At 44.7% G+C, this 18814-nt stretch overlaps 1 protein-coding gene across 11 annotated transcripts in view; it reads right to left on the minus strand.

Annotated features, from left to right (window-relative positions):
- The window catches only part of nav3 (neuron navigator 3), a 308358-nt gene that overhangs the window by 170261 nt on the left and 119283 nt on the right, over positions 1-18814 (minus strand). For 5 of the 11 annotated variants that reach the window (XM_034578808.1, XM_034578817.1, XM_034578816.1 and 2 more), the window contains exon 1: positions 10272-10908. The exons of 2 other annotated variants lie outside the window; for them this stretch is intronic. In XM_034578808.1, the coding sequence (XP_034434699.1) occupies positions 10272-10529 (258 nt within the window). In that variant the 5' untranslated portion in view covers positions 10530-10908. Of the gene's footprint in view, positions 1-10271; positions 10909-18814 lie in introns of those variants that run through there. 4 more of the 11 variants (XM_034578812.1, XM_034578809.1, XM_034578807.1 and 1 more) reach the window with 2 other exon arrangements.

The raw sequence follows: 18814 nt of genomic DNA on the forward strand, positions 1-18814 counted from the left end.
AACTCTTCGACACACCAAACGTAAATGGCGATGGACTCTCAAAGGACACACATAAACTCAGTGTGAGCAAGTAAACCACGTACAGGAAGAACGAGGGTCAGGAACTGAGTCCAAATTCGTCTTGCTTTAGACAGCAACATAAAAAACTGAACCACCAAGCCTCCCACTACTAAAAGACTTCTTTATTATTTATATTACTGTAAAAGACCTCATTTGATTTCATCTCATTTTTTATTGACACAGACGCACAGACACAGGCGTGCACCCACAAGGCTCCAGTTGCAGCTCTGCAACGTGCACTTTCACACTCCATTTACTGTTTCCAAAAAGGCCATGGACACATCAAATGCTGCCACAGTGCAGTACAGACTGGCCGGTGGCTGCAGGGGTCACGCACCACTGAGCCAGCCGATGACCTCATGGCTGCATTAGGATCACTGAGTCTGCCTCGACCTACATGATCTTTCCAGATCTGTGATTCTTGTGCACATCAGAGTGTCCAGCATTGGGCCAACACTGCCAGGACAACACATCGAGTGACAGCTGTCTTGCGTTTCAGCATTAAAGTCTCCCAGCTTTTAATACATTCCACTCTGACCATACTTTAAATTCATGGATGGTATGGGGCTGGTGGTTTGATCGCACTGGGGCCTCCTGTGTTTAACATGCATGCAAACATTGTGAGGCCATTTTAATGAAATATTCCATTAACGCATGGGGAATCCCACCAGGGCAATTCTTCTTAAAGTAAACACAGAAATATGAGTAAGTGTAATTATTTCCATTTGGCATTTTCTTGGCCCTTTAGTAAGACTCACACATACAAAATGCAGGAAAATAAGAGGAAAACGACAAGTCCGGATTGAAAAAAATGTGGAAAAATAATGAGAACATAGATGCTGGTTGTGGGTAATGATGAGTCTAAATGTGAGGGTTAACCGCTCCAAAAAAACATGTGTGCATGCTCCGTTGAGCGCCCTGTAAAAGCTTGTGCCAAGGGAGGGTACAAACCGCCCCCCCCAGTATCCCACCGGAATGAGCCTTTCATCCCGACATCTGCGTCTGACTGTTGGTTGGTTTGTGTTTTCTATTTACTTATCAAAAACATCCCATAGCCCTTAAATGTAACCCAATAATGGATAATTGATACTGTTTTCCAGCGATACTCCGCTTGACTTTCATACTGCCACTAACATTCACACCTGGGCATTACCAACTGCAACCACAGTTTTATTTTATTTTTTTATACAAGGAGTGCAAGTGAAGAAATTGGGGGTAAGGTTTGCTCAAACGTTCCTCTCAAGCATTTTTTCCTCTCTGGGAAAACCCTCCATTTACTTTGTTGAAATCAAAATAAAAGAAATTAAAACCCGCAGCACAGAAAACTGCAGTTCACCTGTTTTATTTTTTAATGTGCAGGTGTAAAATCAGCAGCTCAGGTTGAATCATTTTTTTCTCTTTACTTTCAATTACCAGAAACAACATTATGGGTCGCGCGCATGTTTGTTTTCCGTGAACTGTGAGTAACACTGTTTTGCTGCAGCTGGGAACAACAACCTATAAAAGCACCGGGCACATCTGGGCTGTGAGGCTGTGCAGTTAGACGTATAGCCTATGACTGTATTGTTACAGTTACTCGATCCCCCCCGCCCCTCCTCCCCAGATGCCCCGGAAACCCAGTAATCAAGTTGATAGCTAGTGATGTACCGCCGCTGCTGCGTAAGCCGTGAGTCACATACTTCGGAAACCACTCGCTTGACTCATAACACCAGCGATAAAAACAACAACACACACACAAACAGACACACATGCTGGCCCTTGTTAGTGTGTGTTATGATATGTGTTAGCATGTTTGCTCCCTGTCCATGGGAGTTGGACAGCTTTGACACCAGTTGTTGCTTTCCCAGATGTTTGCTTGCAGTGAGAAGAGAAGAGATGCAAAGACAAGAGAAGCAAAGACAAGGGAAGAGAAGAGAAGAGAAGAGAAGAGAAGGTGACCTCTCCGTTCAGCAGAGGAAAGGTTATCTGTGACAGCTGCTGGGGAGACAGAACTGGGCCAGGTGTGTGTTAACTCGCTCCTGCTGCTTTTCTCATTATGAATATCACAGAGAGAGGAAGAGATGGACACAAAAAAAGAAGAGCGAGAGGGAGAGAGAAGTAAAGGTGGAGCACGATGGTGAAAAAAGATGAAAAAAAAACAATACAGAAAAAAGAGAAGGGGGTAAAGGTCAGAGGAAAATACCAGTAAGTGAGCTGGAGGGAGTGGGATAAGAGAAAGGCTCCAGTCTGGAGAGACAGAGAAGGTTGAGGCCAAGGAAGTACTCAGGGAGGAATGCTGGGAATGGGAGCGAGCAGAAAGACGGTGACAGGAGACGGAGGGGTGAAAACAAGTGCCGGGAAGACGTGAAAAGAAGGGACTGATGGGGGATAAAGGGAGAAGAGAGTATGGACGCTAAGAAAACAGAGCAGACCGAGAGAGTGGTGACAGACGGCTGAAGAGAGACAAATGGGGGGAATCGGAGGTGGAGGTAATCCAACACGAGAACACACTCAAAACATGCCCCGTGTCTGAATGTGTGTGTAGGTGTGTCTCCCCTGACCTTATAGCGACCCACTGCAGAACAAACATCACCCTTTGTGTCTCTGAAGTTTTGTTCTCCATCACATTGTCACACTCAGGATGCACAGTTTGAAAAGGAGTGAACCAATGCAGCAGAACCATCATCTTTTTTTAATCCATGCATTTGTCTTCTTTGTCAAACCCTGATGCCTGCGGTATTACCCATAATGCAACTTAAGGTAACAGAGGTCCCACTTCTTTCTCAATCCACATCCCCAGTTTTTTATTTATTTTCAAATGTGGTTCACCTGATGGAATTCTTTTAGACTTCACCCTTCTCTCCACAAAACATTTTTTCACATAGTCTGAGCAGCTGTATTCCACAACACCTGTACACATGGGAAAGTTAAAAAACAAAACAACAAACTGCAGTTTATGGTTTACAGGAAGTTACATGGAGGAACTCCTTTTTTGGCCGAGCCACTGAGTTCCTGGAGTCCCTGCTGGTTACCGAACAACCTCATACTTTCCAGGAAGTTAAAATTTTCCAAAATATTGAACTTTTCTTTTCAAGCCAATTCCTGCCCCGGGGCCCTTGACCTAACCATTTGATTTGACTTATACTGCTTCAGAGATGTGCTTATATTATACGATCTTATAAAGTTTATATTTGTATTGGTATAGCGTATGCACAGAGGTAAACTTTAAATGAGTCTGGCATCATAATCCAGTAAGAGCTCTACAGATCCTTCGCACACAGCATAAATGTGTTTGGCACCAAAGAAAAAAGACAAACACAAAATCAACGTACTACCACTTTAAAAGCAGAAAGTATGAAAGGATTTCAGTCTGAAAAGGATCCAGAAAGACTTCACTGTTTACTTTCAGCAGGCTACACCACCAGACAACCAGGCAGCTACAGCTCATCTCATATCCTCACTGACACGAAGAAAGTGGAGCACATTACACCAGCCTTCAAATCACTGCGCTGGCTTCCTCTATCCCAAAGGAGAGTTTTTAAAATCCTATTACTTGTTTATACAGCACCAAATGTTCTCAGGCCTAAATACATCTCTGATTTCCTTGTACGCTACAAAGAATCCAGACGCCTCGGGTCGTCCTGGTTACTCCCTTAATCAAAACCAAGTACGCTTTTACTTTCTGTGCACCAGCACCTGTAGGACAATCTTCCTCTTCTACCTGAGCTCTGCAAAACATGTCTGCTCATTTAAATCAAAGGCATCAAACAACACGTTTAAAATTCCTTGTAAATATTTTAAAATTCAGTTTTTCATTTCTGTTTTCATTGTCATTATATGCAATTTTAATGTCTATTGTTGTTAACTGTGCATCTCTGTGCATATTTAGACGTGTGTTGGGCTGTGTAGTAGCACATAAATGATCAAATATGTAAGAAAAACCACGTCTAACACATGTTCCTTTTGCTTCTCTCTGTTTGCTTTCCTGCTTTTATGGCATTAAACAACAAACAAGTGAACCGACCCACTCTTGGATCACTTAGCAAGCCAACCTTTGAACTGGCAGAAGGCCTGGTGTGTGTGTGTGTGTGTGTGTGTGCGTGTCATCCCAACCTCTGCATGAGAGCAGGCCTGTGTTTGACGCACATACACACGCTAACACTTTTTTCCCTGCATCAAATCGGTGCCTCACGCACCAAACATCAGAGAGAACCCTCAGAATATGATGAGACAATAACAGGGCTTTGTTCGCTTTAATCTCAGTTATTTGTTGAATTCTGCAGCCGTAGGTCAGAGGGAGACGTAAAACCCAAGATGAAATGTACGAGGTCGAGTCTGCAAAAGACTTTAAACAAAGTCAAGAGTTTTGAAGCTCCACAAAATTTGGTATTTTTTTCATTTATACAAAAGAAGCTCCAATTAAGACGGGTCAATATTCAAAATTCATAACTCGGATGAACACAAACCCTCAGATTTCACAGAGGTGGCTTTTTACCTGAGACTTTTTCAATGCTTTCCCATGTACTTGGACTTGTTTTGCAGCGAGCCTTGTTTTTCTTAGTGTTTTGGAGTGAGCACTATGACTGCACTTCCAGGGGAGGGTATTTTTAACCGGTGTGGCTGTACTGTAAACACCCGCCGCTCTGTGTGTTCTCCCTCCAAGATTTAAACACAGCGACCGACAGCAAGACTCCCCGCGGCACAAAAGGCAATGAAATACTGCGTGTAAGACAAAAGACACAGGGAGAGGTGGAGGGGAGGGAAAGAGCACTGGAAAGCATAATATTGTCTCAAATATTTTCCCAATTTCGACCCAGGGGTCATTAAGGAATCTCAGCCCTGTGGGGGAATGTTGCAGAAAGTGGAAAGACTAATGCAAAAAATGTGACTGAATCGCATTAGTGGTAGTTACTCAGCTGCAACATATGCTAACCCAATTCTTTTTTACATTTCTTGCTTTAATTTGATAATCTCAAGGTTCAAAATCATGTGTGAGACCAAAGATCACTGCCAACTTGGATCAGGCCAAGTGAGCTGGGCTCGACAGACCACAGACTTATTGGCCTTCATCAATCAGCTCCACTGCTGCTGCAGTTGCGGGGACAAACTACTGCAACGTACCACAGAGAGGCAGAGAGGGCAAACCTGCAGTAACGTTTAGGGGCTGCATCTTTTTGCCATGGGAGTATGTGGTTTTAACCAAAGCAATCTTCAAGCCATTTCTTATGTCATTCTATACTGAACTTAAAGAAATTGCGTTTTCTCATTTCACAGATGCAAGCGACCACTCCGGTGTCATCGCCGTGGGTTTTAAAGTTCACTCGCTGACCTTGCCGGCTAGACGTGCAAATGTAGCAGCCCTGCCTGTCCTCTGCTTAACATTCACACCTCCCTCTCAACGACAGCTTCTCTTCCAGATATGGAGACCGGCACACGGCAAGACAGACCACCCATGACTAGGACACGTTCAGACACCCCCCCCCTGTGCATGACCCGTCCCATCCACCTCCCTGCACTGGAGCAAGTTGGCCCCCTGTCACTCACTGTGTTCTCTCGGTTGTTTCAGCAGTGTTACAGCAGCTCGAGGGGGAAGAGCAGGAGATTAGCAAGAGACATAAAGACAGAGAGACAGCGAGAGAGGGAACGAGAGGATAGAGACAGAGGGAGAGAGAGAACTTACACCACTGACGTGCTGGACAAAGTCCATGCTTATGCTTTCCATATGATATGGTTCAGGTAGCTTGGAGACAAATTCCCTAATCTTCCATGAGTTTTCTATTAACAGTCTTCCTTTAAATCATATCTTCAGTCACACAATCTGCGAATGTCACTGTAATGGAGATAATAAATATGAAAGTTAATTACACGCATGACTGTGGAAAAGCTGTTACACTATTATAATATATCTATTTCTATATGTTTAAAAGAACGACAGTGACAGCAAATAGTAGACACAGGGTGAGAGAGGACAAGAGAAGCAGATTGCATCAGGCCCACCCAGAGATAACAGACAGAGGGAAAGAGTAGAGATAGATTTGTTTACGTTGTACTCACTCAAACTCAGTAAACCCCGACATCATTCCCGGAGGAACTCCACCCCACTTTATGACTTCGAACCCACCCATATTGTCGCCTACACCATTATCAGGCCACAGCATGAGCATCACCAAAAGAAAGAATGTGTAACAACTGACTGGTTATTCTTCAGTGTACACACCACATGTACGCAGACAGTGAATCAGCAGGATGTTTTTTTCCTTCTTTTGGTGGGTGAGTGTCTCTGGCACTTGTCTGCGCTTACACCAAGCATCTACGCAGGACAGAGTGCTGTTCTCCTGCACCTCCTCTTGCACGGAACTTTTCTTGAAGGCTATTCAGCCATTGTACTTTTCACGCTCTCTGCATTTGAAAGAAAAAAGTTATGAGATCTGTAAAAGAAAGGCCCAACTTGAGCTTCCCAAACACTTTACTCTTCGGGTTGGGATAAAATTGCAGTAAGTGCACACAATAAAATGTTGGTCTGTTGTGTGGCGCTCAGGGCAAAACTAACTGGTGTTTGGGAGCTGACCTGACCAGAGCTTCATCATGCATGGGAACTCAATGCGATAATTGGCCATATTCTCAGGGTTAGGACCAAAAACCAATAGGCTGGTCTCTTAGAATCACACTTTTATTCAGCTAAACCGTAACAGCAGATGTGTTTTCACCAAACTCTTTCCCTTACCTGACCAATTGGTATGAATACCTAAACATAATTATACAAATCTCAATGATATTGAAGTCATAGAGGTGGATCTACTGCACTGGAATCCCTAAATCACTATGTTGTGACACTTGCACAGCAGGCTGTTAAATAAAGTTAACTTAAATCACACGAAGGCACAAGACAGCATTTAATGAGAGGCGTCAAGGCGTGAATAGATATAACCTGATAAATCCTATAACAACGCATGCAGTTGTTCAAGGATGAACGAAGATGAATCCGATAAACATCATTTGTTCTTCTGCCACGCCATAGGATTAATTAAAAGGTAAGAAGCACATTTTCAGCGCTGTCTGAAAAGGAACTCTAAATTAGCCAAAGTCTCTGGGCTGTGTGCTCTGGACAGCTGCCAAACCCTCTTGATGCACAAGATAAGTCCCAATCAGTGACGGTGGCGTTGACACTTCATTAAAGCCCTGTAACACTCAGATAAACTCGGCCGTGTAACATCGGCCGTGTAAATTAGTCACGGGGCTTAGAGAAACGTAAAGGAAGCGAGGTGACGAGCTGCTTCTCTTTCAAAATGATGGGGTGTGATGCCTTTTTGCAAAAGACTACCACAAATTAACACATTAGTACTTGGGAATAATTATTTTAAGTGTCTCTCAACAATGTACTTTCTACATGTAGTTTGTGGTCAAATAGATATATATTTGTATCATTATGTTATAATTTTATTGGGAATAATGGTAAAATCAACCTAGAATTAGCATCTGCATCAGCTAAAGACAATGTCCAAGTGGTTGGATACATTGCTTCAATGGTCAGGTTAAGATTTAACTAGTAAGTAAATAGCCATGGCAAATATTCATCGTGCATCATGTTCTGTATTGTGTTCTGCAGCATCCACAATAACAGATTTCCAAGAGATGTCTTTTGCTTTCCTGAAGAACTTGCGAAAATAACACACTTGTGCACAGACACACAAATCTAGACACCACTTATGGACACTCCTGTGAAACTAGGTGTAGCCTGTTGTTTTTATCCAAGAGGGATTATAAACTGTATTTACCCTGCTTGGATTAGGCCCAACTGATTCTGAATGGTGTCCAACATTAAGCGTGTCTATGCAGCTCGTGTCCTTTCCACAACCCAATAGCTCCCTGCATCACTTCTGGACCTACAGTTCCACTCACAGGTGGAGCGGGAGCACAGCAGTGCTCCGTAAAGAACTGGTCCTCCCTTCACCCGGGCGACATCTGTTAAATGTGAACGCTCTCGGTCCAAACACAGCGGTGGGCCTTCAGCTTCAGGCTGAGCTGCAGATCGGATTTGTTTCAGCTGAGCTTGTTTTAAGATTCACTTGGACTTCCTCTCCGGCTTTGGGCAAAACAACATCAGGCCTGCTGTCTTCTGCAAACACCACACTGAAGGAAAAAAAAAAAATCCCCTCTTCCTCTCACTTAACCCACATGCATTTGTTTCGTTTTTGCACTCGTCATTGTTCTGCAAGCACAGGACTATTGCGAGGGTATGGTACCTTGATGCTGATGCCATTATGAGCATTGGATCAAATACTCGACAGGACTAGACAGATCAATACCTTAAGTTGTTCCCTCTTTGACAAACACCAGCGATGTTAGGATCTGTTTAACCTCACGGAAAACAAGCCAACACACGCTGGCACTATTGTGTATATGAGGCGGTTGACTGCACACAAACAAGCATGCAGTCATGCACACATGCACACACATAGTGCTACGCTGGATCCCACTTGATAAGAGGACTCCTGGTAAACAAGGAGTGTTGGTTAATGCAAAGGTGTTAGAGCAGCACTTACTCCACCTCCTCTTTCCCTTTTTTCTGGAAACCAGCGAGTAAAGCTCTTAAGGGACTACACAACACAATTAGACGGACTAATTACCCCCTCCATACCTCCCATTCCTCACCCACAGTGACAGGCTGGGGCAGGCAAGACATTGCTCCCTGCCTATGCGCTTTTCCAGTGACAGAGACCATGGTTAGGTGCAGGGATTGTGCATTTCAGGCAATTCAGCTGATGCTCCGTCAATAACAACATTGGAATAAGGTTAAAATCCAACAAACAGAAAACAGTACGAATGGCAAGAGTCAAGATGAGAGAGAAGGTGTGGGGACACCTGCTTGACACTTTTCCTTTTCAAAGTAAGACGGAGGATGGATCAGCTTCCTTCTTTTTATATAAATAAATAAAATATGCTACTGTACTTTTTAATGGACTAAACGGGAGGTTTTTAGGAACCCAGTTGTTTTTACAAGCTGAGAGTTAAGTAGAAGTTGCCAGTTCAGCAGCAGGTTAATGATGACCCCCCCCCTTGTAGTCAGGGCAGGCTTTTTGGACTCAGTCACGGACACGCTGGGAGGATTTAGAAGCAGGGGAGTCTTGACCCGTGCTTTGATGTCTTCTGCCCACGTTTCCTCTAGGTCACGAGGAAAATCAGCAGCTTTGTTCGGTATCACAAGTCTGGGAGCCAGGAAAAGAATCAGGGTCAGGGAGTCTTTTCTTTTTTCTTCACGTCTCTGTCAGGAAGTCTTGTAACGGTAGAAAAAAACGGCAACGGCAGTTGGGAGAAGAGGGGAGGAGGAGATGAGACCAACCGGCCAAACAGGAAAGTTTCAGTTTGTGCTCTGACAGCTCTGGATGTGGGACGGGCCGTGGTGCTGCTGAAACTATTTGGCGGGGACTTTTGAAAACCCCTTCCTCCTCGAGATGGACCGACCCCGCCTTCTCTTTTTTGCAGCCGGGGGACACTGAGCCAAGCGTTTCTGCAAAGCGGAAAGAACTTGGCACAGACTGAGTTTGGTATGGCGAAGCACTTAAAAATGATCTCTGTGCAACCATTAAACCATCTGCAACATTTCGACACTGTTGGAGGTATTGAGGATATACTCTGGGAGCAAGAGGGCCACGCTGGTGATCTATATGAAATATTACCCGGCATTGGGAGACAGAAAGGAAGAGGAGCGAGTGTATACATTTAAGGCTACTCAGGTAGCTCTCACATTAGTTTCCCTCCCCACAGAGGAGCTGACACGGTTCACCTCACAGGTATAGACTAAATACTTCCACACACACAATCCCTGAACTTCCCGTTCCACACACACACACACACACACAGATTAGTAAATGATGCATAGAGTGAATGGGCAGCAGGATGAGGTAATACACTGCCAGTGATACATTACTCATGTAGTTTCCCCTCAGAGTTGATGACCACGAGCCAGCGACATCATCTCATTAAAGCACACATGACTCATTGCCTCGGTGTGTCCGCACTCAGACTTGGTTCAGACACCTGCTTCAACCCAGATGGAGAAAATAAAGCGAGGCACAGACACTGACAGAAAGAGAGCGAGCCACACGAGCCCGACACTGTTAACGCTCTCCTGCACTGACACCTGTGGAGTGTCACTCTGCTGCCTGCTCTCACACACACACACACACACACACAAATACACAGCCTGGTGGAGTCCGTGCACCCCCACTGACCTTGCAGATCTTGCTCTCCTCCGTCTCAGCTCTGGACCTCCCATCAGGCGTCCTCTCCTGCCGGTACTCGGACTTGATTGACAGCTGGCAGGAGAGCCCTGGGGCGCCCTCACCTGCCCTGAGCTCCTGCTGCCGGGACATGTAGCCCTGCGAGGTGGCCGCCCTCACCGCACTGGGGATGGGGAGAGCCGTGTGCACCGGTTTCGTGCCCACTGAGGAGGGTTGCCTGAGCTTGGAGGCTACACCAACCACCGGCATGGTACTTCCCAGGCACAGAAATAATAACACAGGAGTGAGAGAGCGGTCCCAAAAAAAAAGTACAGTGTGGAAGGGGAAACAAATCTGCAGTGTCTACTACTGATGTCTGGCACGAGGAAGGAAGGGAAAACTAAAAAAGAAAAGAAAAGAAAAGAAAAAACGACAGCAGTTGCCTCTCAAACTGAGAGGAAAGCAACTGCGTTCATTCTGTAGCCTACAGCGAGCAGGACTCACAGAAACTGAGAAGGCTTCTCCTTCCTCCTGCTCTCTCCCTCCCTCCTTCTCCTCCCACAAGCAACACTGCTCCCTCCCCTTCCCTCACTCTCTCGCTGCCTCACTCTCTCTCACTGTCAGAAGTGTACACCACAAAGTCAGCCAAAACAGTCCGAGGGGGCGTGAACTCTTCTGGAAGGTACAGCCACCAGTCGGCAAAATCGTGATTACAAGAGACCTGGCTGAGTGTGTGTGTGTGTGTGTGTGTGTGTGTGTGTGTGTGTGTGTGTGTGTGCGTGCTCAGTGCTCCCCAACACAACTGTCTAAACAGTTCTCCTCTTTCTCCCTCTCTCTTTCCTCTTCCTGATGACTGGAAATAGACGCACTCCTCTCTGTCTGCATCTGGAGACGCCCCTCCCTCCGAAGTGAGAAATAGTAGAAATGTAAAAGGGGGAAAAGCCCTCATGCATAAAAGTGTGATCTTAAAAAAAAAAGACAAGTTGAGGGGTTGAGATAAGAAAAGGAGAATTCCAACGTGAACAGCTGTTGATACAAGGAAGACAAACGTGAACCTTCTGTATCATACTGACATCATTGTAGCGGCTCAACAGGTTTCTGCTTTAAAGCTGGTTATTGCAGTGGCTGCTCTTTGCCTGAGATTCACTCTGTCTCTCAGTTTCTCTTCGCATGACTCACTCACTGCCTTTCTCTCTTTTTTTTCCCTTTCTGAATAGGAACAAATTAAAGAGAAAAAAATTGCACGGAATGTTACTATAATGCAAAAAATATATATTTAATTGTAGCTTTGGGTCGGTTTTGATTTCTACTCACAAGTGCTTAGATTGTGCATTGATCCATTCTCATGACTCGCCCCTTCCACCTCAGCAGGTATCAGAGCAGTGGTTGGATCTATTGCACACAAATGCATCTCGGAGGCCCTCGGTCAAACATCTGTATGCTGAAATTAGATTTTTTCCGTACAGTTTCACATTTCCCCTTAGGTTTCCCACAGTATACAGTATGAAGAGAACATATAAAACCACAACCAGCCCCATCATTTTTCATGTACACGGCAAACACTGAGACTGTCTTTCAGGGGGGAACAGTGTGTGTCATTATGACCATTTGTATGAGTCATTGTTTCTTGACCCTCTCTGTGACGGCCAGCTTTTTACCCTGCCTTTCATTGTGGCCATATAGGTGAACTAGCAACACAACTTGAATGGTGTATGTTATGAATGGTATAACCCTTCATAGTGTGGGCATCATGGATTATTGGACATTTTTGCAGACTCTTCAGAAATACATCAAGCTAATCTACAGTTTGGGGCACTAATGTATTGCTTAGTTACTCATTACAGTATTGTAATCACCTTGCAATTTTGAATTCAACATTGCTGCGACTACTCTATTACTACATCTTTGACAATTGTGTGGCAGCTGGTTGACTCGGGGGTTTGATGAAGGTTAGATGCGATCAGTCTGTTCTCGCTGTGGTCAGTGGGCGGACTGGTCTGGGGTCAGGGGGTGCTATGGTGTACAGTGTGGGTGTAGGGGAGCAGCCTCTGTCTGCTTGTGACTGGTTGATACAGTAATTATTGGCCACAGGTACCACCCACATTCAGGAGTCGCCTCTGTTTTCAGAGTTTAGGACAAAGTGTGACTCTGCGTCTGAGGTTGGGACATCTGGAGAGCCGTGAGCAGAGTCAAAGTCAATGCAAGCTGCTGGATGGTCAGTAAATCCCTCCAGATTGTGTGACTGGCCGCTTGTTAAACTGCTAGTTTCTGTTTCTACATGTGTTAAACACAGAAGATGTGATGTGTGGGTGTGGAGGATGTGGAGTTGTTTTTTGATGGTGCTGACAGTTGACTAATAAAAGTAAAGTAATATAACACATCACACAACATTACATTGCTGAGTAATTAGAAATGCGAGTGCTTTTTACATGAGTAATGTGTAATGCATCTTTGATCCCCGTTTCGAAGTCAATTGCCCAGTGCTGTTGATACAGTGTATTATTAATGGTGGATGAAAGTGTGTAAAAGCTCTCGACTGAAATGGCCGTGATGAGTAGCTGCTGGGCCACAGAATTGGTTTCAGGCTGCTTGTCTGTAACAAGAAACAGACACTGCATCAATGTCCAACGTATATCACTGATGTGGACGGCTGGAGGCTGACTCCCATAAACAAGACAAAACCACTGTAAAAAAACCAAATCAGTCCACTCTCCTTGACCCCACCAATACTTAATATTACAGTAAATCTCTCCGAGTGTTCCTTTTGATCAGGGACCTTTTCAAAGCTTTGTTCTCTGACCAGTTGGTTTCAGCGAGCGTTTGGAATTACAGTGTATTAAATGTAGTTTGTGGCTCGACAGAAAGGCCTGACAGCAGGACGGATGGAAATCTGTGACAGATCATATTAAAGACTACAACAGTCTGCAGCATTGGGATCTGTAAGTGTTCTATCAAATGTTGATTTTTTTTTTGAGACACAAAATGCATTTGGATTGCATTAACCAGACATAATATAATATGTAGCCTTTTTTCCATTTTTTTTTTTTCTAATGGCTCCCTGCTTTGTGCAAGACATAAAAGGGAGTGAAAGTTTTATATGGAAAGGCTCCATCTGTTTCAGTTTAGGGAGGCGAGGAGATGTGCTGGAGTCAGAGGGGCACGTTGCGGTGTCACGGCAAACCGGAACTTTTTAACACGGCACCGTCCAATAAAGTGAGCAGGGGAAGGGAGGAAAACCAAACACAGGGCTTGTCCCGCAAATCTGACCTTACCACAAAAAATCACAACACCTCAAATGTATCGGCCTCCAGGCCTAGAGTTTCCATGTAGCCCTCTTTTTGTTTTGTAGTTGAGCCTGAACTCTGAACCCGGAGAAGGTTGAATGTCAAATCAATTAAGTATGACATGATTGTTTTCAACACTGCCGCTGCCACTTCTGCCCACTGTTACACTGCCTCACTGCCTCTGACAGTCAATTGCCTTTACAGGGACTCTGTTCCCCCCCACTGCCACATATAGCACCAGCTACTCCAACGTGTTTTCAATCACGCACCAGGGACTATCATGACAAGCCTAAAACAACAGGATACCACGTGAATGAATGGCACAAGTCCAGCTCCGACTCCGACTACTGCTGCCTGCCGAGTTACACGAGCTGGAGCACATTTGGCGGCCGTCCAATCTCCCAAGACCGCCTGCAACTGCCGGGAAACCTGTTTCTGACAATGTCCCTACCCGGGGGTGCTCAGTCGTAACGAACTTGCACTAAGACCTCAGAGAGGTTTTAAGAAAGCCTTTTACTTCCCCCTGATTTGCGCTGGTTTCGGGGGATAATCACCTCACACTGCAAAAAATAATTGCACGCTGGGAATGAGAGTGTCCCAGCTACCTGCAGGTAAGGAGCCCGCCAGTGTAATACAGCGCTGAAAGTTCCTCATTTAACAGCAGTGAAATGTTCCAAAGTCAACATCGGCAGAGGAGATCTCAGGTTCACTTCCATCCAGACAAACCCATTGGGCAGGTCAGCACCCTTATGTTTGGCTACCAGGGCCGACCACTTCTCTAAAAATAGTGTGACGGCCAACGGTGTCATGGTTGAAATATAGAGAACAGGGTGAGTCGAAGAAAGGAATGGACATCGATGGGAGTAGGACGCTGAAAGAAAAAGGAGATTGAAAGCTCAAACTGCACGCGGAATTCCTCGACATTTGTTATCATCTGTCAGTGACATGTCAAAATGTGCGGCAGCCAGACTGCAAATGAATCAGGAGAGCTGTAGAACAAGACCACCTCATTTGAGTCTGAGGCCGGTCCAAGAGACGGTTCTGTCCAATTTCGAAAATTGAGTGGGAAAAATTGGTCCCCACCAAGACAAGAGAAGGTCTACAGGAAACTGAATTATACAGAGTAGGAACATATGTTGTTCTGATTCATTATACACTAAGGTTGACAAGAAAGTAAAAAGTCATGATGGCAATAATGGCATTGGTCTGAAGACTGGACTCAAGCCTCAGGATTTCTATCAATGATCGGTGTAGATTTGCATTGTGTGGACACTGCAGATGGTTTTTGAACCCATCTTCTTCTCCAAAGGAAAACAAATCCCTGTGAAGAGGATGATGTCCCTCATGAAAAACGTTATTCACAAACCTTTACCAGGTTTGTTGTTTTATCCTTCGAATTACCTGCTGCATCCCTGCCAGCAGTTCTAAGTTAGTTGGGGAAAGAAACGCACCACTGACCTGAGAGTTTAAGACCGAACTGAAGTACATGTGCATCTGCTCAAAGTTGCAGACAAAGGCATTTCCACAAGAACCGAAGATAAACTGTTGTTAAAATGCCTTCATCTTATTTCAGACAGACATGAAAAAGACTTGACCGCACCTAAATTTAAGCCCCGGTGACTTTTCATATGTAGTGGTGGTTTTGCTGGAAACCCATTCTTGGTTTCCTGCAAAACCACCACTAAATATCTGGTGGAGAGGGAGCACATTCCGTCTGAAGATGGAGGTGGCGGTCAAGGAGGGGAGCTTGAAAAGCCGGGAGGTTGGCTGCACTAACCGTCCCCCACATACCTCGAGTCGCAGCTGAAAGCGGCATCCTGTTATTAGCCCACACTCGCTAAGTGCGGCTCTCCACAGGTAGAATGTGACACGATAATTTGGTGCCGCGTGTAATCGGATAAACTTTCAAGAACAGTCCAACCTGTGATTTAACCCCACAGCTTCGATTTGTAACGGCAGCCGACCGAGAGGAATTGTGTTACCGCCGGTTTGATGAGATGCCACTTATGGGATGTTCGGGTCGAAGTTCTATGACATCATTTCAGTCAGTAAGAATAACACTGACAGACCAGGGTTATGGAATCAATAATGTCATGTGTTTATTATCTATTCCAGGCAGTGGGTGGATGGTTAGTACACTGCTGTGTGTGTGTGTGTGTGTGTGCGCGCGTGTGTGTGTGTGGTTTTAAATGAACGATACTGCCCAGCTTCAGATGACGTCAGCAGTGAGGTTGTGCTGTGGCTGTGAAAACAAACATGCCAGGGTGCTGGAGATAAGAGGGGTCAAACACCTTCCACCCTCGTGCCATGCGCACACAAACACACAAACACACAAACACACACACACACACAGAATCTAAACACATCCTCCAGGGGGTCTAGATAGATAGTCACGCACCTGGCCCTGTCACCGCTGTGAATGCTATCAGTCAACCGCACATCAGCCAACATGGAAAATAAAACAAACACACACTCGTGCTGGCACATACACAACGCAGAGGTGCCCCAGCGAATGGAGGCATGTCCATCGGCTGAGTGAGCACGAGCATGTGCCATTAACGCACACCACGCATGACCTGGGAGGACATAAACATGCGTCGACTTTCATCTCCTCTGTCTCTCTGCGTCAGGATTCTCAGAGAGATTCCTGCTCCTCAGTCAACCTCTGACTTCTCCGCAGTCAACCACCCACACACACGTAAAAAAAAACAGAACGGAGCATCATGGGAAATTGATCTTTATTTCCCTTCCCTTCTTGTTCACGTTAACATTTGACATTCTCGGATGTAAACGATGAAAGCAACAAACTGTATAAGTATTTTGAATATTTTATGGAGTCAAATAATGAATAGTGTACTGCAGTATACAACTAAAAATGGTCACTCAAAGAAATCATTCCAACCACAGCTGTATCTGCTCTCTGAATGCAAATATAACAAGTAAGAGTACACATATGGCCTCCATTAACATAAAAAAATACAACATGGTGTAACAGGATTGTTAATCTAGATAAGTAATACAATTTAATGTAATGTTACAATGAATTAACAATGCATCTTATTTTATGAGGTTATACAGGCTTAACCTGAAATTTACTAGAAACTACAGCTAACTCATAAATGCTGATATATGCACAGTAAAAGAAGCAAAAACTAACAACAGTATGTCCCTGGTTTACACTCCAATATTTCGAATACATCTAATCTGTGGTTTGGATGCGCAAGTTGAGCAAAACTATAAGGACACAACACAGAAATATTCAATTAAAAAACCCTTGAAGTAAATGTGCTGACAAATGGAGCCACGGGTGTTTATTCTTGACCCAACCTCCTTTGCTTTTGGCTCCTCTAAAATAAATGTGTTCACGTTTCATGTGTGTATGAGTTGTTATCTGTTCTACAAAAGTTAGATTAGAGAAATGAATGAGTAAAATAATATTGCTTCTTTCTTTCTGGCCCATTAATTAACAGGATTTATTTTGTGACCCTTTGGAGGAGCCCGATCCCTACTCTGAAATCCCCCCCGTTTCACATCCCTCAGTAATCTACAACACTAATTTCTCCGGAGTTTCTGTGTGTCCTCAATAGCTCATTTGTAAAACACAACGCCTGTTAGATTTTGGGCAGAGTGGGCACGTTTGAGGGATAGTGGTATTTGAAAAATGCACTGTTCCAGGAGCGCGGCCATAAACAAAACATTAAGAGCAACTTTGATGAATTAAAAGTAATTAAGGCTTCCTGAATTCCTCTCTCAGCGTGCTATTTGGAATGCCATGTGGTGGGCTAATACCTCCACTACAATGAATCACAGGGAGTATTTGGATGGACTCTGCAGTCAGGATTTCCCCCAGCGATCTGGTTGGGACAGTTCTGGCTCGTCCTGCTCCCACACTCCTCCTTCTGTTGGAGGTCCAACTTGGCTTTCACTTAATGTCTTGTTCAGACATTTACTCTTTTACAACAATTATTTTTGTGCAGGAATTCATTCATCTATTTATTTACTCATTGCTTTTGTGAGCACGTCTGACCAGAGAATATCCTGCTGCGTTCTTCATATGTGAAAGGCAAACTCTGGAAAAACCCCGGACCCCATCGTCTGAAAACGCCTTAATTTCCCCTCCGCTCCCCCACTGACTCACCTTCAGTGCCTTAAAATACCCCATTCATTCACTCTCTCATGAATACATGTATTTACATTGGCTCATTTAGCAGCTTTGTATTCACTAATTCACTTTGCACTTACTCAGCACTCAGTTGCTCTTATTATACCCATTTATTCCCCTTTATATTCCCATTTTGTCAATTATTCAGATAATGACTTCAATGCTGCCTCTTCAATTCTCGTCTCCACCCACTCACTCACTCCGTCTGTTGCTCCAGCTTCCTGTCGGGTGAATACATCAAAGTCCCTTTGCTCAAGTCATATATTGCACCACCCCTCGGGTCGGAATATGGATCAATCTTCCACTTTTTCACTGACAGACTTCTATCCAAAGAAATGTAGGAGGACATTTTGAAGCGGCAGACGACCCCTCCAAATGATCCGTGTCATGTAACCACTAACACCCTTCCATCACGACACCATCACTTTTCTCCACTGTCAAAACTTTCCTCACTTCCCCTTGGCATTTTTACACTTGACAAATTGCAAAGGCCATCGACTTTCACTCCTTGCAGCCAAGTTGGAGTAAATCAATCCCATTTACGACCATCGCATTCCTTTCCCTTGTGATTCGCTCCGGTCTTCCCCACGTCTACCCCGCATCTCAATGTTTCCCCTCTTGCGAAAGACTCGTGTCCTCGGCGAATCTTGGATTTCACAGCTGGAGTTGATAAAGTCCTGAAGTGCTGAATGAGTCTCTTCCCTCAAAAACAACAAGCAGGAGAGGCTATGTAGAGTTATACCAATGATGGCGGAGACGCGAGCGGGGCTGGGGGGGCCTGAGGAAGAGGGAGCTGCCCAACAGAGGGCACTACCGAAACACAGATTTATGGAAAAGACGAAGGGCACTCCTGCGATATTCAAACAGAAGTCGCGTCCTGATTCAACGGCAAAAATGACTTTAGTGGTAAAATTCCCCCCCCCATTGCCCTGGAGCGCAACAAAACGTGGCTGCTAACCAAGTTTTTTGAAAATATCAAGGGAAATTACAACAAATGTCAAAAATGAATTGAATTACATTTGACTATTTTGTACAAACAGAAGAGAGATTTCAGTCCAATGACTAACGCAAACCTCCCAGAGACAATGTGACACAGTCCTGCATTGCTT

Source organism: Hippoglossus hippoglossus, chromosome 23 (genome assembly GCF_009819705.1).
Source record: "Hippoglossus hippoglossus isolate fHipHip1 chromosome 23, fHipHip1.pri, whole genome shotgun sequence".
NCBI classification, from domain to species: Eukaryota; Metazoa; Chordata; class Actinopteri; order Pleuronectiformes; family Pleuronectidae; genus Hippoglossus; species Hippoglossus hippoglossus.